At 55.7% G+C, this 21,803-nt stretch overlaps 1 protein-coding gene across 1 annotated transcript in view; it reads right to left on the bottom strand.

The window, feature by feature from the left end:
• The window catches only part of RUNX3 (RUNX family transcription factor 3), a 29,282-nt gene extending 16,998 nt beyond the window's left edge, over positions 1-12,284 (bottom strand). Inside the window, exons 1-3 of the mRNA XM_035019459.1 lie at positions 11,956-12,284; positions 9,943-10,099; positions 1,968-2,072 (exon numbers count right to left, since the gene is read on the bottom strand). Coding sequence (XP_034875350.1) covers positions 1,968-2,072; positions 9,943-10,099; positions 11,956-12,264 — 571 coding nt within the window. The 5' untranslated portion in view covers positions 12,265-12,284. The remainder of the gene's footprint in view (positions 1-1,967; positions 2,073-9,942; positions 10,100-11,955) is intronic.
• Between the last annotated feature and the right edge of the window lie 9,519 nt (positions 12,285-21,803).

Here is a 21,803-nt window from a genome sequence, read left to right as displayed (position 1 = left end):
CTGCTAAGCACTGCAGCATCACATTGAGCCCAACCGTGGCTCCTGTCCATCCCGATTCGGCCCCTAGAGACAGAGTGGCATGTCACCTCCTTTATACCTCTATGGCCATGGCTTCGATTTCTCAGCAGCCATGCTGCTGCTGACCAAGAGAGGGTCACCATCCACTAATGGTGGTGGTGGTGGGAATGCATGGCAGTGGCCAGGTACTGGGGATAACAGGACACCATGAATCCAGTGACTCACCAGGACCCTTCCCTCTGCCACAGCCAGATGCTATCCACATGCCATCACTGATCTCTAGGCCTGCAGCGTGGGTGGTATCACCCCACTTCCGGGAGGAGGGGCTGAGGCCCAGAGAGGCCAGCAACTTGCCCGAGGTCCCTCAACCGGGCGGGCTGGCTCAGGATCTGCTCTCTGCATCATGATGGCCTACGGCTCACAAGGGCTTCCTAAACATCACCCCCTGAGACTCTTGGGATCACTGACCCAGTTCACAGATGACAAAACTGAGGCCAAAAAGAAGACACAACTTGTCCAGGGCTATGAAGCCCAAGGCCAGGGGCATGGACCCATCCAAGTCCAATCCCAACAGGAATATGGCCAGAGCAGATGCCCGCCTGTGAGCCTCGTGGCCCAGGAATTGGCTAGATGGGGAGCCAGGCCAGCCTGATTCCCAAGAAGGAAGGGGCCAGCCCACGGCCAGGCCTGGGTGGCCCTCACTGACAACACCCTGGCATAGCCACACCCTTGTTCTGAGCCTCCTGGGCTCAGGTCCCCATTCTGTCTTCCTGCCCCAAGTCCACCCAGCTTAGAATAGAAATCCCAGACTGTCTTAGGAAGACAGGGCACCTCTCAGCAGACTGTGGGAGGCCCTGGCAGGTTCTCAATGTCCCCTGGCCTGGATTCTCTCCTGACTGGAACTGGGGTGACCCTTTGGCTCTGCTGTCACAAGGATCCCATGAGATAATAAATGTGAGAGGGTTTTCCAAACTGCAAAGGGTCACTATCCTAAAGAGCAAGACAGGGTAGCTGTCAATGCCCCACACTGAGCAGGTCGCAAATCCGGGGGTGGTCCATGAAAGCACTGTGGTCAGGACCCTGGTCAGAAAGCAGCCGGTCCAGAGATGGCCAGCTGGTTCTCAGTTTCATTCATTCATTCATTCATTCATTCATTCATTCATTCATTCATTCAGTGAACATAAACCTCTGGCCCACTCTGTGGCAACTGCCCCTCCCTCCAATTCCCCTAATCTAAATCTGCAAACTGGGGGTCCTTCAGCAGGCAGAAGCAATTAAACACAAGTGTCTCTGATGTTAAAAAGCACACATCAGTACCCCCTGCACATAGTAGGTGCTCAATAAATATTTGCAGAATCAAATCTGCATTCCTGAGTGTAGGTTTTGGGGTCAGAGTGCCTGGGCTCTGTGTGACTTAAGTCACATACTGAGATCCAAAGAAAGTTTCCAAGAAGCGGATCTGGCCTCACAGCCAGACCAGCTCCTGTTTTTGATGGCTCCCTCCCTCAGCCCCTGGCAGAGGAAGCTGGGGTGGAGTAGAGCAAACCTGGCCTGACCCCCTCCCCTCACCAATACCCTATCTGAAGCCTTTTCCATCCCTGAAGACTTTCCTTAACAGATGCAAACTGCAAATCCATACTCCCTTAGCGGCCCATCCACCCCCCCCTTTCCATGGGCAGGCATCCCACAGGGAAGGGGGTCAAGCTAATTCTGCCTCTTCCCCTCCCAGCATCCTCGCTGGCCTCCAGCAGTCCAGGGCTAAGCACAGAGGGTTCAGGGGTTGCTGGCAGGCACACAGTGTGTGTTGGGATGTAGAGCCCAGGACTGCGATCCCCCACAGGAGAGCTCCAGGGACCCAGTGCCATCTATCTGATCTTGGCTGCTGCCCTCTCCACCACATGTGGGGCTCTCTTCCCCCACCCAGGGGGCTCAGTGACTCTGGCACTTACGTCTGGGTTCCCGGGGTCCATCCACGGTCACCTTGATGGCTCGGTGGTAGGTGGCCACTTGGGTGGGGTTGGTGAACACGGTGATGGTCAGTGTGAAACTCTTCCCTGGGGGGAGTGGAAAATAAAGGCAGAAGGTTGGCACCTGGAGCTATTAACGATACCCTGTTCTCCCTTCCAGAAGGGGCAGATCTCTCTCCTTTGAACCTGGGCAGAAGATGGGGCTCTGGGTGAAGTTCTACCTGCTGGTCTTGGCATTCAAGGCCTCGGGAGGTCTGGCACCAACTTTACCATCTTCCCCCACCCCATGCTCTGGGCACCCTGCTATTTCCTCCCTGCTTCCTGGCCTTTGTGCCATTCCTTCTACCCAGAGACCCTCATGATTTTGGGGTGGGGAGCACCCTGTGTATTTATAAAAATATGTATAAAATACATATTTGGGGGGCACCTGGGTGGCTCAGCCAGTTAAACATCTGCCTTCGGCTCAGATCACGATCCTGGGGTCATGGGTTAGGCTCCCTGCTCAACGGGGAGTCTGCTTCTCCCTCTCCCTCTGCCTCTTCCCCTACTCCTGCTCATGCTCTCTCTCTCAAATAAATAAAATCTTTTAAAAAAATACATATTTTTTTCCTGGAAGTAAATTATGAACTTTATAAAAAATTTGGGGAACACAGAAAAATCACCCACAGTTCCACTAGCCAGAGATAAACACTTAACATTTGGGTGTTTTCTGCTCTAATCCCTTTTGGGTGGGTATGTGTGTTTATAGAATGGCAAGGATCCCAAAATACGTATCTTCATACCCCAGTTTTGTTTTTCTTCATTTAACCTCACATCATAAGCACTTTCTGATGTCATTAAAAACCCTTCACAAACTTCATTTTTAATGGCTGCAAAATACTTCAACCCACAGAAGCCTCGTCTTTTCTTTATCTGCTTCCTTACTCCCTGCTGCTGCCCCTGCAGCCTCCTCCTGGAGGCCCCCTGGGGGGGGCGCTGAAAGTGGGCTGATTGGGGAGCTGCCGACATTTCATTTGTAGACGTAACTGTTATTTCCAGAACTCTGTTCTAGTTTTAGATAGACATTTGGCTCCAAAGTCTCCATTCAAAATTCCTAAGAGAGGAAAAACCTTTAAAATAATAATTTTTTTTTTTTACCATTTAAAATAAAACGAAAATGACCTTTTGTTTATAAAAATCTTTGTCTCCATCTCTGCTTATTTCCTTAGAACAGATTCCAAGAAGTGGTGAGTGATTTCATCGCATCAGAGGGCTGGGACGCATTCAGGGGCGTTGATCTCTCAAGTGAGAGGATGCTCCTCCAGCGTCACTGTGACCGTGACCGCCCCCACTCAGCACACGGCCATCGGCAGCATGGCCGCCTATCAAGGTGGAAGATCTACATGCTCCTGACTTCATCTGCCGCTCTGCATGCCTAGTGAGACTGAAACTTTTTATATGATTATGGTCTTCCCAACCCAACACAAATTATCGCTTCGTGTTCCTTTACGCTTTCCTTATTCGCGTCCTAGTGCCTTTTAGAAATCAGCCTGTGTTAACCTATTAGCACTTCCCCACCCTCTTTGTGGCAACCAGTTTCTCAGCTCAGTGGCCTTTACATTTTGCCTTCTGATACGGAGCTGTTTAGCATTTTCAGTTCTTCCTCCTGTTGGTGATTTCTCCTAGTGTTTCATGTTCAGGCACGGTTCCCCATGTAACAAGCAGATAAGGTTTACCTTAGATAAACAGCGTTCTCCCTACCTTCTACCTTTAATTCCTTGATTCTTCTGGGGTTTAACTGGTGGGTGTGGTATAAGGGAAAGATAAGGGCAACCCAATTCTCCCAGCACCTTCAGTGAAGTAGGAGTCCCTTCTCTCTTGCCTTCTTATCAGCATCAAAGCCCCCACACAGTATGAGATTGGGGAGGCTGGGGCGCTGGGTGGCGGGGCGGGGGGCTTTGCTCGTCTCCTAAGCTTGGCCTCCTCCTTCTCTGCTTCTGAGCATCCCTATCTCTGGGCCCCATTTATCGATCCAGGGACTCCTTAAGGGCAGAGGCCCAATGGCTCAGTGCACCTGTGTCCGCCAGGGCTGGGTCAGGGTGGGCAACTGAGGGAGGCTGCCCATGGGGACCCCTCTGTTTTCCCTGCACTCCCGGCAACTCTCCAAGGTGGGCAGGCAGTCTTGCTACCCCCCTTCACAGGCAGGAGATGAAAACTCAGGGCAGGGAAGGAGAGCTTGTGGTTCTCTTTGCCGGGCTGGGTCCGGTGATCATGTGAAAACTCAAGTCCCGGAAACAGGAGAATCCAGAACAAAAGTAAGCCAGCCGGGCTTCCAGGGCCACACCACGGAACCCCAGGGCTTCTGAGACACCAGGGGTTGGTTTAAATCGAGGTGTGACTCAAACTGGGGCAGGATGGGGCCTCTCTGGAAGAATTTTCCTGAGCCAGTACACTGGAGGCAGGGATGGAAATGCACACAGCACCTGCCCCTGGAGTCCTGGGTCAGAGGAAATCGAACCCCTCACTCTCAGACCACAGGGGCACTTTCCATGGTTTCTGGAAACCGAAAGTGCAGAAGGTCTAGGGAAATGCCAGGCAGGTGGCCTCAGGCTCCCTGCCCACCTCCCCTTCCTGGGATCTGCCATCCCTCCCTCTTTGGTCATTTTTCCCCTGGACTCCTCCCTCCCCTGCCAGCCGGGCACTTTCCCGGGTAGGCAGGAGGTCGGGGGGGGGGGGGTCCCTGGGCCTCTGCTGCTTCCATCACCTCCTAGACACTGCCAGGTGCTGGGCCAGATGGGCCCCAATTACTGAAGTGCTCCTGTGTCTCCCTCATTTCCCTCAGGTCTCCACTGAAAAGTCACCTCCTCAGTGAAGCCCTCTCTGTCCCCTTTATCTAAAGCAGGCATTTTAAACTTGGCATCCAGGGCTCCTTCTTAGGATTAAGTGGGCCCTGTGAACAGGGACAGGAGAAAAGGAGACAATTGTATTGTCTCTAACCTCTGGCTACAGTTTAGCATCTCCCTCAAGTATGACCGTGGGCAACAAACCACAGAGGTATTATAGAAGTCCCTGTGACCTTGTCACCAACAGACGTCACAGATATTTACATATCACATTACAGACATTGCATATTTCTCTAAATATCTTTTATGCTCGTCACAACTTCAAAATCACGGTCATCATCAGACCCATTGCCACATCTTATTATTTAATACACTACTAAAAGAGCACATTTATCCCAATTTTTTTAGACATTTTGCTAACTATGTTTTATTATAATTGGTTTCCATTGTAATCCTTTGTATTTTATTTTATTCTTTAAAACACATTATTCTGAAACTGTCAAGTAGCCCATGGGGTAAAAAAAAAAAAAAGGTTAAGAAGCTCAATGTGAAGCATCAGAGACCTTCCCACTCCCAACCTCCCTGCTCAAACCTCCCCCATTGTGCTTATTACTTTCGGCAATTCCTCTACTTATTTATTTTCTTTTGTCTCCCTCTTCTAGATGGTAAACTCCCTGGGCACCAGAACTTCTGTCTTGTTCACTGCTGTGTCCCCAGCCCCTAGGACAGCATCCGGCACATAACAGGCGCTCAAGAAATGTTTGTTAAATGCATTATGGGAGAGACAACCATTTCCATTTTACAGATGGGGACACTGAGACTCACAGAGGGGCAATGAGTCATCCAGGTCAATAGTATCTAGGCAGGGCCAGAAAGGTTAGAATGTGCTGGAGCCTGCCCCCTCTCCCAACCCCATACTAAGGACCTGCTCCTGGGGAGTGAGAAGCCCCCACTCTCACCAGGCAGCAAACCACAAACTACCCCTGAGGCCATCAGCCCTCCTCTACAGTTTCCTCCCACTTTCCAGGCCTGGCACCACCCTTCCCAGGTGCCCAAAGGGAGGAGGAAGGGAGAAGGACAAAAGGCAGGGGCCGGGACCTGGGAGCAGGAGTGGAAGGGAGGGGCATGTGTCAGGTACCATGGGAGGCGGGGGGTCCCCGAACAAGGGGTGGGGGAAAGCTGTCCCCCTGAGGGCCCCTCACCTCTCTCTCTCTACCTGGTGGTGAACCCATCTTCCCATCTCTCCCTGTCTCCGGGCAGGAAGCTGAGATGACAGAGAAGGTGGAGGATTTTGTGCAGGAACGCCTGGCAAACCTGCCATCAGCCAGAAGTCCAGGAACTGCAAATCAAGGCACTCCCAGGGCTGGGCCCGGCTGGAGGGGAGAAATCCTAGTCTGGAAACAGCTACCCCTTGGGGCCCTAGGTGACCCCAGACAATCTCGCAGGACCCAGGGCCCCTGGACCAATCAACGCTTACAGCCGCCTTTGGCAGTGTGGCTCTGGGCCAGTCTCTGTCCCCCTCAGCCTGGGTTGTCGTGTCATAAACCCCCACCATGGGGGCTTCATGGACAGCAGGTGGGGGACACGTGTCAGGGGACCTCTGGGTTTTCTCGACATTGGTCAAGAAGCCTGTAGGCTGCACCCACACATCACACCTCAAATCTCGCTCTACCTACTATGATTTCTTTTTAACCAGCTAATGACAGTTCCAGAACTCATGCTGTTTTCACTTTCACCTTGGCTGCCTCCTAGAGGACATTTTTGGAATTTGTGGTATGTGGTCCCGGAGAGGGGGCGTGGGGGGCGGAGGACACAGACGTCCAGCACCCTACAGCGCACCCAGGTAGTCGTTCCTCCTGGGTGTGAAACACTTGTTACAAAGATTCTCTGAGCCATGAGCCTAAATCAATTTTACATAAAATAAAGCAAAGGATTTTTGCACACTTTTAGAATCTGTTGAATTTTCCAGGATGGAAGACAGTTCTTTTTTTTCTCCCCCTGAAACTTTGTTCAGAACTTTGCCAAGCATTGTTCACCACTTCAGAAGACCATGTCATCGACGGCAGCGGACTCTGAGTCCTGCACGCCCAGCTGGAGGTCTGCCGTGGCACTCCCGGGGCTTCTGCCAGGGGGGCAGGCACCCGCTCACCTCAGTGCGGTCTCGCCCCACATTTATATATTCAGATGGATATTTTATCATAAATCCCTTTCCCCTTTGTTCTCCATTATAGCTATGGACTTCTATGGATTTTGAAACTGCGCGTAAGTAGGTAGGTTCCATTAGTTACACATTTCACTGTAGGACAGCGAAGGGTGCATGATAGAATATTTGTTGTAAGAAAGGCACTACATCTGGTGGGGTGGGAACCTGGGGCCTAATTGCTGGAGACACCAACAACTTGCTTTCTTTCCCTCCCTTGCCTTGGGTCCCACCTTCAGGCTTATCGTGAGGGCTCTGTGGTGGTGGTGTGTCTATGTCCTTCGTGGAAACCTATCTTCCTGGAATTAAGATGGCATCAAGGAATAAAAGGCAAGGAAACAAACAGAAGTTTCCATCTGGCTTCTTGGTCTTGGCAGAAGTCGGAGGGCCAGGGAAAGGCTCTGGGTCCCAAACTCCAACCTGTCCCAACTCCTGAAGTGCCCCACTGTCTGGGTCAATCACTGATTTGCCCTCTCGGTGGGAATTTCCCAATGGGCAGCATGGGCACGGCAGACGGGCCGCTGCGGGCCACACGACCCCTGCGCCCTCCTTCTCACTGCCAACCGCCTCCACTTCTCCCACTCCACAATTCACACCTTCTGGGTTTCCCCCGCCCCCGCCCAAACCGCACCATAATCACAGAATCAGTGACTACACCACTCAAAGGGACTTCAAAGATCTCCTCCGGTCGCAGGCATTTGAAGTAACAAAATCTGTAACCTGGATCCAACTCTCAATATGTGCCAAGTGATACAGTGGTGCCAATTTCCTTAATCCCTATAAAATTTCAGGATTTCCTTAATCCTCATAAAATCTCAGGTCATTATTGTCCCCATTATACAGCTGCGGAAACTGAAGCACGGAGAGGTTACGCCATTTGCCCCATGTCATCCAGCAAGTCACGGGCAGAGCTGGGACTGAAATCCAGGTGGGCTGGTAGTGGAGCCCAGATTGTTCAATACCATGAGCCTCTGAGGTCTGAAAGTTTTGTCAAGTCCCCAGGTATTGGAGCTCCCACTCAGGCCCCTTCCTGCCCACCCCCCCTCCCCCCGCCCCAGGACCAGTGAGACTAATGGGAGAAGGGCGGTGAGAATGATTTATAAACTCAGCCTCCTGCATCTTCCAGAGCCACAACCCCAGCCTCAGCCTCGCCTGCTTCAAGAGCACCCGCTAAATGATGCTTTGCAAACCCACCTCTCTCCCCTAAAGCCCTGCAGGGTGAGTACAGGTCCATGGGCATAAATGCCACAAAGAAATCACTTTATGGGGCAGAAAGGCCAGCCGGCCAGCCATGCCCTTGGTCACTCAGGGAATCACCGTATCTTCTCTTTCTCGATCTCACCTCCCAGGACAGGGAGTAAGGTGCCATGTTCCTGATGCCTTGCTGGGCTCCCGGGATGGACCTTCCCTTCTGCCTGCTTCACCAGGGCCTGCAGCTACAGCGGGCCTCCCTGCACCGCCCCCCCGCCCCCGCCGGCCCCATCCTCACGCCACCTGGGCCTGCACACCTGGCCACCGTCCCAAAGTCAAGCTGCATCCCAGCGAGCCACCGACCGGTGGCGAGTGACTCTCCACTCAGGGCTGCGGCTGGGATTAAGTTGCAAAAGGCTGGAGAGATTGGGGATGACAAAAGGGGCTTGGAGACTAATTAGGAGCAGCAATGAAAGCTTAATTCATAAAAGCAAACATTTTCCATCCATCAACCTGCAACCAGTTAAGGGCAACGTTTGAAAGAAATCTGTGCGTGGGGAAGGGAGCCAACAGGAACAGGAAATGTTTGAAAGAATGTAAACTATTTCAGTTTCATAAAAAGTAACAAGTAAACAGTTATTACATGCAAATAATGCCCTGGTTTTAATTAATGCTGAAAAGTCAAAATATGTTTGACATTTGTATGTATACATTGAACGGTTGGAAAGGAAAAAATGGTGCCCAGATGCCCGTTGCTGAGCAGGGCTGGCGGCTCAGAGCGAACTAAAACCTTGAAAAGGTCTTGTTTATTGGTGATGAAAAGTACAATTCTGCCTCAGCCTCTGTCGAAACTGGGGGCAGAGGGAACCTAGCTTACTTTCTTAACTAAGCTGGAAGGGCAGGCTGGGTCTTGGGAAGGGCACTCCCCGCTTTTCAGCAGGCTGGTCTTAAAGGGCCAGCGAGTCCTCAAGCCTCCATTTCGCTGGGGCAGAGTTTCTAGAACTTCCCCACCCAGAAGTGATGGTGGGTTTCAGGTCCCAGCAGCCTCTCACTCAAGAGCCCCGGTGGGGGGGGGGCACCCGCAGTGGCGGCTGGTCCTGCCGGCCTTGCCCCCGCCCGGGGGTGGGCGCCCGGGGGGGGGGGGCACACCGGCCTTGATTCTGAGGTGGGGGACTGCAGCCTGCACCGCATTCGTGTCTCTTCTAAACCACCTTAAGGCTCAAGGGCTGGGGAAACTGTGGCTTGGGGAGACCACAGCTGGGGAGAGGCAGCCTCAAAGCCTGCTCGAAGCTTGAAGCTCTGGGAGATCCCAGCGCCTAGGGGAGAGTGGCTGGGGTGCTTGGGCCCCTGCAGACCAGCCATTCGTCTAAACCGGCCGCTAAGCCCACTTGCCACAAAAGACCTACGAGGTCCCCCTTCGAGCTCCTTAATCCATGATCTCCTCCTAGCATCTTTTATGAGGCCAGAATACTCCACCGGGAAAGAGGGGTGACACGGACAGCTTCGAGAGTTAGTAAACCCCAGAAACTGGGAGCAAATTGTGTCTTTTTCTGGCGAAGGACTCGCATCCTCCAAGGGTTTTGTGACACCCCCACGGGGCTCCAAATGGCTGTTTGAGACCAAGCCAGGCCTAGGGACTTGTTTTCTGGGGCTCCCATTTGGGACCCCAAGGGCTTGCTCTCAGCTTCATTCCCAGACCTCTGCCATTGCTGGTGTCAGGGCGCGCAGACTCCCTGCTGCTCACCTCGCCCACTGCGGCCCACGAAGCGAAGGTCGTTGAACCTGGCCACCTGGTTCTTCATGACTGCCGAGGCATTACGCAGCTCCGCAGAGTAATTCTCATCATTGCCGGCCATCACGGTCACCACTGTTCCATCAGGCACATCCCCCAGCGCCACCACCTGAAGGCACAGGGGCAGGGGGACAGCTTAGAAAGGTAGGGGAGGCCAGGGAGAGGCGGGGAGGGGCCGGGCAGCTCCCCTAGGTCTCAGGCACACTGCAGGATTTCTCAAAGGCAGAGCGGAGAAGAGGCTTAAACACAACGGACACCTTCCCCCCCAAATAACAAAAATAAGAAGCCGAAATTTCCGCCTTCCACACCCAAATCCTAGATCAACTGGTTAAGCCACGTCCTGAGAAATCATCCTTGCAATGAAATCTGAGCGAGAGCTGTGAATGAGCTCTATCACTATGGTCTGGGGTGTAGTTCCCCTCTTTCCTCGGGCCTGAGCAAAAGAGGAATCAACATGCTCCTAGCAACCAAACCTCTAAGTAAAAATAGTATCAACAACAATAATAACGGGACTGCTCCCCATGCTCAATTAATGCAAGAGCCGTTTGGGGTATGAAATTTGGCCCTGAAATGTGGCCTGGGCCCAGTTTGCTGGCCTCTGCAGAGCCGGAATTCGTTATGCAGAGAAAATGCAAAATGCAAAACAAACCGGTGTCTTGAGAGGGGTTGTACAGAAAACCTCTTTAAAGTGAGAGAGGGGCTTTCGATAGCAGAAGGATGCACCTGCTGGGAATTGCAGGATGGGGGTGGAGATGCCCCCCCCATACGGTCTCCCCAACCCCAAGCAGTGTGTAGAGGCAGATGCCTTTTGAAAAGGAATCACACTGCAAATGTAGTCACAGCCATTTAAACGTGGCCACCGCGTGCAGGGACTAGGGATCCAGATGGTAAAAATTTCAAGGAGAAAATGTTTGGGGTCTGATTAAAAAGGCCAGATTTCCTGTCAACATCCTGTCTTCTTTTAATTTCAAAGATTCCTTTTAAGCTCCAAGTGACAGTAAAACCTCCGATCTGAGGATTAAAGTCACACGGGCCTCCCCCTCCCCCTCCTCCCCGGGAGATTTTCCCCACTGGCATTTTAAGATGTCACCCGGGAGACCTCCAAGAGCCACTCATCCTTTTTTTTTTTTTTTCCAATTTGGAGTCCTCTTAATGGGAGCAAGGACGGCCTCAGCGGCCAGAAGCCGCTGTTTCCAGCCACCTCGGGCACCCGCCACCCCCAGCCGCTGGCCCTTCCTGCCCTGCCCTTTCTCACGGCAGCTGTGAGAGGTTTAGGGGAAAACCAAGGCGTTTTCGTTTCATCTCGCTGCCCCCTTAAAAAAATGAAAATGAAACAGTCGCCTACTCCCTAGCAAAGAGAAAAAGATCCTCTGAATGACTGGGGGCTGCCAGGAGTGGGGGCGCCCCCCATTTCGGGATTCCCGCCGCAAACGTTTAGGGTTCGGTGCCCCCCTTCTCAGCCCTAGAGTCGCCCGGTGTAAAATTTCAGAAGCCAGTGGTTGAGGGTGTGAGCAGGAAGTGTTTCTGAAGCGGTGCAGGAGGAGGGGTGCCGGCAGTGGAGGGTAGGCCCTATCCACCCTCCGCACCCCACCTCCGGTGTCCTCGCCCTGCTCCCGGGGCTCTTCTTCCCCTTTGCCTGCAAGGCTGTGTCGGAGGGATCCGGACTGGAGAGGAGCGAAGCCCCATCCGCCCGTTTCCTCATCAACGTCTTTCAGCAGGGCTCCCCGAAGGTGGAGGGGGCAACCCCCCTAAAAGCCATCCGTGCCGGTGCATCCGAGAGGGAACGCCAGAGTCCCCGGGCGGAGCGCGCAGCGAGACCGAAAGCGCCCCGGGCCCGGCCGCTGGGCTCTCGCCGCGGGGTAGCGGGCACGTCCCCTCCCTTCCCTTGCCGGGGCCCTGGCTCCTGCAGCTGAGACGCCCGGATCCCCAGGGCCAGTGTCCGCCCGCCCGGGGCCCCGCACTCACCTTGAACGCGACGGGCAGCGTCTTGTTGCAGCGCCAGTGCGAGGGCAGCACAGAGCAGAGGAAGTTGGGGCTGTCGGTGCGCACGAGCTCGCCCGCGTGGTCCGCCAGCACGTCCACCATCGAGCGCACCTCCGGCCGGGCGCGACCGCCCGGCCCCACGGCCGCCTGCGCGCTCAGCGCGCCGCTGTTCTCGCCCATCTTGCCGCTGCTGCCGCCGCCGCCGCCGCCGCCGCCGCCGCCGCCGCAGGGGAAGGCCGTGGAGGGAGGTGTGAAGCGGCGGCTGGTGCTCGGGTCTACAGGAATACGCATAACAGCGGCCGTCAGGGCGCCGGGCGGGCGGCGGCGGCGCGGCTCCCCCGGGGGCGGCCGGCGCGGGCGCCTCCTCGGCCGCCGCTGCCGCGAGAAGCGGGAAAGCAGAAGCAGCCGGGCCGCGGCCTCAGGGCGCAGGGGGCGGCGCCCGGGGACGCCCCGCCGGGGCCCGCCCGCAGCGAGGCCTCGCTGCCCCGACGGCCGCGCGCAGCCTTGCCCGCTAGTCCCGCATCCTAGGCTCGCGGCCCGCTTGCGGCCGCCCCTCGCGGCGGGACGTCTGCCTCCGCCGCGGCGGGGCCCGCGCGGGCTGTGCTGCCGCCGCCGCCGCCGCCTCCCGCCCCCGCGGCCCGCTCGCGGCTGCCCCACTGACTGCGCGGCCGCAGCCCCAGAACAAATCCTCGAGAATCAAGTGGCGGCGCCGCGCCGGCCCGCGCGGGGCTAGTACCCCGGGGCCCGCGGGGGCGGGGCCGGCCCGAGCGACGCGTCGCGCAGCCAATCGGAGCCCCCATCGCCGGCACCTCGGCCGCGCTCGTGGGGGAGGAACGGGGACCGCCGAAGGCCGCCCAACGGGGAGGGGCGGAAGGCCCCGCCCCGGGGAGGACGCCCGGGTCGGGGGCCCGGCGCGTTAGCCCAGGGCTCCTCGAAAGTTCGGGGGCCCGGGGGTCAATGCTAAAACTGTGGTTAAAACGCCCGGGCCCTACAGAGGGCTCCTTTGCGGCTGTCTCCTGGGCGGCGGCTCCCTGACGCGGGGGCCGCGGCTCCCCTTCTCGCGCCCTTTCCCCGCTGCCGGTGGCTGTGGGCCTTCCCCGCTCTGGCTGCTTTCGGCCTCTGATGCCTGCACTCTTAGCGGAGGGACGCGGGGGCTCCAAGGCCGGCACCATCGAGCGGGGAGCTGCCCCAAAGCGGTTTCTCACCCGGTGCCCGGCGCCCCCCGCCGTCCCGCCAATTATTTCCGCCCAAGAGCTCCCACCGCACACGAGATCCCACCACCAGCAGCCGCCTCTGCAGCTCCCAGCCCAGCGCGGCTTTGGGCCCGACCTCGTTGGCCCCGTTGCCAACCGGGGACAGACGGGTGTCCCCCGCGGGCTGGAATCTGGCTTGCGGGTGACAAACCCCGTTCCTCTCCGCTCCCCCCAAAGCAACTTTCAGGACCGTGCAGGCCTTGCTTCGTCGTTCTTCGTTGTGGCGGCCTGTGATTCTTTGAAAAACACGATGGGGCCTAGAAAACGCGAGTGTTTCCCCCTGATTTTTGCCCCGCGCATATAGCCACGGTCCTGCATCGTGCAAGAGGACGCGGGCAGGAAGACCAGCGTGCGGCGAACGCGAGGATGGCTGCCAAGCTAAGGGCCCCCCGGCTTCCAGAGGAGGCAATTTTTTTCCTCCGTGTGGACGCAAACTGGCTCCCCGAGGGCCCATGCCTCCGTCTTACGGGGCGGTGTTCTCCGGCCGCGTCGCAGGGACGCAGACCGCTCCGCGGAGGCACCGTCGCTCTCACTCCCGCCCGCGCGGCCCAGCGACTCCCAGGGCTTCACCGCAAACAATCCTGGCTTCTCCCGCCTCCTAGGCCTAAGGACAAGCTACAGCGGGGAGGGGAACTGCAAAAATCAAGCCCCCATTCATTCTGGATTGTCGCCCCAGATGGGCTCCCTGGAGTCTAGGGAACCGACGGGCTCGCGCCGAGTCTCCCCGCCGTCTCGGAGACTGGGCTGAATGTTCGTTGTTCCGGGCGCTTGACAGGTGCAGCACGACAGATTCCGAGCCTCAGAAGGGAAGAAGGATAGGGTCCGAAGTGGGCCGCAAGATCGCGCCCCAGATCTGACCCCGGCCCAGTGCGCGCCATTTCGTCGTTGCGCAACGAATTCAAGCCCCGCGTGCGCTTCAGGGCGGGCCGGCTCTGGCCCAGCCTCGACCACCTGGAGAGCTGGTCCCTGCCCCTGTCGTAGCGTCACGTCAGCCCCTCGGGCCATTTCGAAGGCAGGGACAGCGAAGGGCCCTACGGGATCTTTTTATAGAGCCTGCATCTCGGAGTTGCAGATCGCCGGGGCCAAGGCCCCTGCTCTCTCGGGAGCGCTGGCTGTAGCGGCGGAACCAGAAGAAAACGACGCACCAGGGCCTTGGCGCGTCCAACCTCTGGGAGCTTCCCGCCAAAAGGCCCACCAAGTTGTGGCCAGGTACCGCCCGGGACCGGGGAGGGGGAGCGACGCGTGTGGCCCTGGAGCGGCTGTGGGGCCAGGACCCAATGTGTCTGGGTTTGTAAATTCGATTCGTCTAGTGGTTTCGGTTTGCATCCGTGCCCTTACTTGTCCCTCCGCCCGATTTCTCCCTCATCCTACGGCGGGTTCACAAACGGGCATCCTGAAAATGCGGTTCCTGTGGGTCTCGGCACCTGGCACAGGATCCGGCGAGGTCCAGGCCTCGGGAGGGTGCTCACTGCGTGTGGGCGTGTGGGCGTGTGGGCGCGGGAACCAGGGGACGCTTGGGTCTCCAGCCTGCGGTCGCCGGGGCCCGCCGGGCCGGGAGCAGTTTCGGGAGCCACCGCTAGTTGGCGCCTGCACTCTGCCCGCCGCGGAGTTGCCCGGCCAGGCCCTGCCCACAGACGTGTGCCAGCTTCGGTCCCGCGTCCAGGCGCAACGGCCCGCCTCCTATGAACTGCCCTTCCTGGACAGACGTTCCAGACGATTCCTCACCATCTATGCGGACAGGATAAGCCAATGGCTTTGTGTCAGACCAAAGGCTGCCCTACCTGCCTGCCCCTGATGGACACAGATGCCCACTGCCCTGGCATCTCTGGCACCCGACGGTCTCTGTGCCCTCCGACCCACAGAACGTTCTCCTTGCCAGAAATGCACAGTCCTCTCCTGTCCCATCCTGAGGGGCCAGAGGCTGAGGAGGACACACAGAAGAACAGGCCAGAAATTCCCAATTTCTACCTATGGCTAACTTACATCCTCCCCATCCCTGACCAATGAACCTAGGGTCACCTCTCTCTCTTTCTGTTTTCTTTTTACCATTTCGAGAGACAGTTGGACAGCTCCCACTCCCTTACGTGGGACACGTGGATACCCTCTTCCTTCCCTGTTTTCTATGGCTAGCCACCTCCTTTCCCTCTTCTAGTGGACTGGTGTACAAATCTCCTGCTTTCTCTTGAAACGCTCCCACCTAAGAGCAGCCCAAATTGTCCACAGCAGGCTGAGGAAGCCAGGAGGTCTGGGCCTACCTTGGCCCAGAGTTGGGTAAGCAGGGACCCAACCTGGGGCCCACAGAACTCAGGATCTGGGGGCCACTTCCCCCTCCCCCCCCCCGGCCAGCATCCTTTGCTGCTGGGAGTGGGATCCATGGGGTCAAAATGACCCTGTGTCAGGGTGCTCTCCTCTGGCCGCTTGAGGGGGTCTAGGAGTGCACCCTAAAAGTGATGGTAGTAGTAAGTTACCTGCATGTGTCTCCCCACAGGCCAGAGAGCTTACAAGGGCAGGTCTGATTCCTCAAGAGTCTGGTGCCTGGGGAGAGGTGAGGATCCCCCAAGTGTGCCAGACACGGGACATATGTAGCATGGAAAACCTAAGAAGTTCACTGGTTGTGGAAGGGGCCTGGATCTGCAGTTCCACTGCCTCAGTTTGCCTTCTTCCACCACCTACCTGTGATCTAGGGAAAATTGCTTAAAACCTCTCTGACCCTTGTCTATTTCATCCACAAAGTAGGGCAGATGATAGTGGCCTCCTCACAGAAATGTGTGTAAGGTGTTTAGCACAGGCCTGGCACATAGGGGGTGCTCCATCCATGCAAGCTATCACTTGTATCACACTGAAAAAATAAGGCCTCCCCCTTGTCGGGGGCCTTTGGCAAGTCTCTTCCTCTTTGTGGGCCTCATACTTCCCATTTGTGAAATATCCAATTCTCATGTTCAAAGCTTCCAGGACTCAGAGCCTAGTCCATGGCTATCCTGCACCCCCCTTGGTTCACCTAGGGGCTGCCTGGGGGAGGTAAGGTCTGTCTGTGACCTGCCTCTAGGCAGAGGCGGCTTGCGGGAGGGTTTTCCAGCAACCATCACAGGGCTACCTGAGCCTGGACCTTAAGAAGACTCACCTTCTTTCCCCTAGGCTCTTAGACCCTCGCTGGAAATCCACTGGCCCCCACCCCCTAGCCTCCTACAGACAGACACTCTCTGGGCCTCAGCTGACACTGTTAGCCACCTCCCCATCCCCAAGGAGGCTTGCGTTCCCTCTATCCCAAGTCTCCTGGGAGCCCCAGTCCAGTTACTAGCAGAGGACTGTCTTCTAGAAGTTAATGATTTCTTCCAGCCTGGCCTCCACACCCTCACTCTGGTGAAGCCCTCCTGCCTGGTGGCCTGGAACTTAAGATGGGACATGTCTGTCCCTCAGTGAGCCTCAGTTTCCCCTTCCGTGAATGGAGGTGGTTCTGATCACTCCATTTCACAATCCAGAGGATTAGACTCCCTCCAGGAGGGGAGGAGCATGGTGTTTCACCACATCTAAAATGCCATCAATCGCTCCATGTGAAAGAAAAAGGAAGAAAATACTGCTAGTTAAACCAAGCCTTGCATGCATCCCGATTTCAGATATGTGTGTTTATACATATATGTTTTTATACACACACACACATAAAAATTAGTGAGAAAGGGTCATGAAGAACAACAACAATATGGTCAAGGGGTTGTTGCTGGCAGGGTTGGGGGTCCTTACCCCAGAGAATTCCTTGTGGGTAGCCTCTCTGGAAGGCTCCCGAATGTGCAGAAGGACAAGTGTGCTTCTCAAATTACAGGGTGGCTTTTTTTTTTTTTTTTGGAAAGGGCCAGACTGTGAGGGGAGGGCGGGGGAGCTGGAGAGAGCCCTGTGGTTAGAGCACAGCTACTGCCTCTCCCCCTGACTGCATGTGTCACTTTTGCAACTTGCGGAGCCTCCTCTGAACCCTGGCGGGGTCGGGGGAAGGGGAGGAACAGCAACAGGGAGGACTGCCGAGGTAGTCCCGTGCCCAGGCCCTGTGTCTGGGCTTTAAGTGCAGGCTTTCATTCCATCCCAGCAATCGTGTGGGCGTAGGTGTTATGCCCATCGAAACAAAGAGAAATATTGCTCAATATTTTCTGGGTTAGGGAGAACCAGAGTGGGGTTAAAGCCTGATCGAATGCAAAATTTGGTGATCAGAGGCACCACCTGATTATGCACCCCTGCACTGGTTGAGTAAAACATTGGGAGGAGCGGGCGTCTAGATATTGAAAGTGCTCAATAAACGTTAGTGATCACGACGGTGATGGAGCCAGCAGAGGGTGGGGTGGGGAGGCGATAGACCTGGTGAAATAGCCATAGGTGTGGAAATCAGCAGAACCTTCCAACCCAGGTTGGGAGGCTGAAAGGGGCTGCACAGGTGGTCTGCTGAGGCTTACCCACCTCATGCTCGCCTCCGGCCTCAGAACCTGCCTGTGAGGAGGTAGACTCCGCTGTAGTCCCCAGTGGGACAGATGGGAACACTGAGGCCCAGAAAGTGGGAGAGACTTGACCTGTTTCACTAAGGAAGAGGCAAGACTTGGGACTGAGCCCTGGCAAGGCCAGTGGGCAGCATGGTGCGACCAAAAGCAAGGTGGGCGGACAGCCACCCCTGACATCCACCCGGACCCGCACGATGGTCCCCCAGTGCCTCACGTACAGATGAGACCGTGAACACCCATTGCTCCAGGGGAGATGCCAGAGTCTGTGTGTCTCCCTCAGGTCTTCAGCATCCCCATCGGAACGGTAGGAGTGAGCTTCCACGGTCCCTGGAGGCACCGGGCTGGCTCCCCGTGGACCACCAGGTAGGTTTCACTGTGACTTTGGGGTCGAGTCCAAGGGGCCCCTTTCCTCACCTCCTACCTCCTCAGGTGGCACTGACTCCCTCTTTTGCGAAGCCCTGGACCTCCACCCCCAACTCCCCTATAGGTCCTCCTGAGAGGGCACTCAGCTTGGGGAATTGGAGAGACAGGAGAGAAGGATGGAGAGAGGTGGTCTCAGCATGTGCCTGGCCAGAGGCGAGGAGGCAGACCCCATCAGTAGCCAGGGAAGCAGGCTCTGGTTTCGGCTCCCGTCAAGGGGTCTGGTCTTCCTACTGCCCTCCCTGCTCCTCACTTTGGTCTTTTATGAAAGAGGGAAATAATTCTGGTAGAGCCCTTTGGTTTATGACTAATAATTTCCCTAATTAGCTGGAGTCCTGTTGTGTGCTGGGAGTTTCACCTCAATTACGGCTAACCCTCAAGGGGCTTCTGCAGCATCTTTTATTCTCTCCATTTTACAGATGGGGAAATTGAGGCTCAGAGAGTAAAGAGCTTCCCCACTCTGGGCCTCAGAACCGGAGGGCCCTTGTTTCAACAGGATTCCTTGATCCAGACTGTCTCTGCTCTGCTGGCTGGTCAGAGTGCCCGGGACTCTCCGGCCACATCAGTGGGCCGGTGCAGAACTCCCTGCTGGCAGAGTCATCAAATCAGAGGATTCTTCGTTGGTGGGGGGCAGGGGACAGAGACTGGTGAGAGGGACCTGGGTAACTCGGAGCCCAGGAGGGTTCTGGAAAGGGCATACTCTTTCCCCGGCCCAGGAAGGGGCTTCAGCTCTGGCAGTCAGGGAGGGAAAGGGCTCCTCTGTGGCTGTCACCTCTCGTACTCCCTATTGTGGAGGAAAGATGGGAGGATATTCAGGTCCAAAACATCTCCAAGCCTTAATCAGATGGCAAGAATGGCCGCCAGTCCAAAACCAATATTTGGGATTGAACTGGAACCACGGGATTAGAATCTTGAGCTCTATTAATCATTACTGACCACGGTTAAGTCTGGCATGCCAGGCCTAATCCCACACTTTGTGCTTATTTGTGCCTCCCCAGGACCCTTATTGGGGAGGTACAGCATCACTGCAATTCTATAGGTGAGAGAACTGAAGATGTAAACTTGCCCAAGGTCACACAGCTGGGCAACTATGGAGCCGGGATTCCAACCAGGCAGCCTGGCCCCACACTCTGTTCTCATGGACCAGAATCAGATGCTTGAAGTTAGTCATGGAAGAGAATTAGAATCCTGGCATGAAACTTGTGGGCAGGATTCAGAATTTTAGAAAGTCAGCCTCAACAGGGCTCTGAGATATCATATCCAAATCTCCCGCTTGTCAAGTGGCAGAACTGAGGCCCAGGGAGGGAAGGGGTCTCCTTCAGAGTCACTGCCCAGGCCAGGGGCTGAGTCTGGAACCCCATCCCACCCTCTCTCATTGATTCTGGTCCAGGGTGCCTTCCTCCCTGTGGGGGCCCTCCTCACCCCACCGCCCACAAAGTCCCATTAGGGATTTTCCACCTCCCCAAAAAAGTCCTAATGGCTGTCAGTCCTTGTGAAGCCTTAATTAATCTCAGAGGCTGATGGCTCTGAGGCGACCGGGGGCTTTGGCCTTACGCAGATGAAGATTACGGCTCCATTTCATGTGGTGGTAAAGGAACGCCTCAGACATTCCTGCCAGCAATAAAAGCCACATGGCTTTCCAGTGTCGCCCTTGGAAAAGAAAAAAAGCGCAGCCCTTTGCGGAAAGAAATCAACTATGTGCTGTATGCATGGCATGAGATAAAAACGGGGCAGAACGAGGTGGAGAACAGTCGGTCTTTTATGCTGCTTCCCGTGGCCACGAGAGTGGCAGGGCCCGGCGGTCGGGATCCCAGCTGCAGCCCCGGGGAGAGGCGGTGGGAGCCCCAGGGGAAGGGCCTCAGCCCCTCCACCTGAGCTGGGCTTCTGCGGCCCCCCCATGCCCCATTGGCAGGGCTGGCTTCCCCAGGCCTGTAACCCCATGTCCTGCTTGCAGAAGGGCCCGTGCCTGATCTCCTGCTCTGCCTTCACTGCCTCGAAATCCTTCAGACTTTTTGAACAAAGGGCCTGCATTTTCATTTTGCACCGAGCCCCCCCAAATTAGGTAAGCAGTCCTGCCCACAAGTCACCCCGCCAGCCAATGGCGACATCTCCCCTGGCCTGGGGAGTTGTGTCTTTTTGAGCACCTACTTTGCCGACATTATCCGAGATGAACTTTAGAACAATCGTGTGGATTGCGCAGATGTGGCAGCTGAGACTCAGAGAGTGTTCCACGTGGCAAGGAAGCCTGGATTTGGAATCGGGTCCTTCTCCCTCCAAAGCCAGTGTCTGAACCACTCCGCAGGCTGCAATATTTCATTTTCACCATGCTCCGTGGGGGTGGGGGTGGCAGTGCACGTGGTCAAGCTTTTTTTTTTTTTCCCCCAAATAACAGAAGGGATAACAGAGGCCAGAGAAGTGAGGGTGCTCAGGCGCATGCCCAGTGGCTAGTAGAGCACTCCGTACCAGGCTGTGCGATAGGGATGGGGACTGCATCCAGACGGCTGGGGTGGGGGGTGTCCCGGTTTTATAGTTGTTTGTTCGGCTTGTAAATGTGTTAGCTCTCTATGTGGGTCACTGTCTCCAGTCTGGCCGGGGATGTAGCTGGAGTCCTGGCCTCCCCCACCCCTCGCCAGTGCTGGGTTCTAAACACCTGAAAGTTCTTCTCTGTGGCTTCCTCCACTCTTTCATGCTCTAGTTTCCCTCTGCCACCCTCCCTGGTTGGGGAAGCAGTTGCACCCTATGTCCTGATCAACTCAAAGGAGTCCCAGTCCTCAATGAATCCTGGAAAACTGGGCCTGAAGGGAGCCTAAAGACGATCATGACCTATAACCTGGGCTAGGCCCAAGGCTCATGGACCTGGCTGCTGGCTCCAGGGGAGCCGTCCCCTTGTTTCTTGGTGGGTGACTCTGGATAGTCCCTTCCCTCTCTGGGCATCAGACACCTCATCAGGGAGCTAAGTGCATTGGGCCACACTTGATCCTCAGGAGGACTGTCCATCTTCAATGTTCTAGAATTCCATGTTAATCTAGGACAGTTCTGGGGCTCCTGAGGTCCAGGAGAGGTCAGAGACGTGCTCAGGGTCACATAGGAGGCTCACTGGCAGCTGGACCTGACTCTGAGTTCCTGCCCACTGGCCCAGCTCTCCCCTACACAAGCCTTTTGAAGGCCCAGGCTTGGTCTTGTCCCTCCTCTCCTGCTCCCCAGTCTACCTCAGCCTGTCAGGCCCTAAGTGTCCAGGTCTGGAAGCCACAGCTAAGTGGTTTCTGTTTTATTATTTATTCTGGATGTCTGTCTTATTATTATTTTTTAAGCAATATTTATATTTTATATACTCTTCTGTTACTATATTTTACAATAAAACATTGTAAAAGAAAAGCAAAGGGGAAAAAATAGAAAAAGCTCCTCCCCATCCCCACCAAAGCTCTAAAAAAAAAATGGACAAAAATGCTTACATCTGTATATGGTTGCAAAACTGCCCATGGTGTGTCAAAACTGGGGAGTGTTTATTCTCGACCAGATCACTGTTTCAACAAGATTGTCCTATCTACCAGCTCAATCTCAGCCAAATGATCTGGTGGCCTCTGAAGCCATCCTCCTCATGGCAGCACTCCCACATGGGGGCATTTCTGGGTCCCCAGGCCCCGCTGAGCATGCTCCCTACTGAGCTCCTTAAATCTTA

The sequence above is a fragment of the Mirounga leonina genome, unplaced genomic scaffold (assembly GCF_011800145.1).
Source record: "Mirounga leonina isolate KUSES-001 unplaced genomic scaffold, KU_Mleo_1.0 Mir_173, whole genome shotgun sequence".
NCBI classification, from domain to species: domain Eukaryota; kingdom Metazoa; phylum Chordata; class Mammalia; order Carnivora; family Phocidae; genus Mirounga; species Mirounga leonina.
The sequence above is the reverse complement of the archived record's forward strand: the minus strand, read 5'-3'. Positions and strand labels throughout refer to the sequence as shown.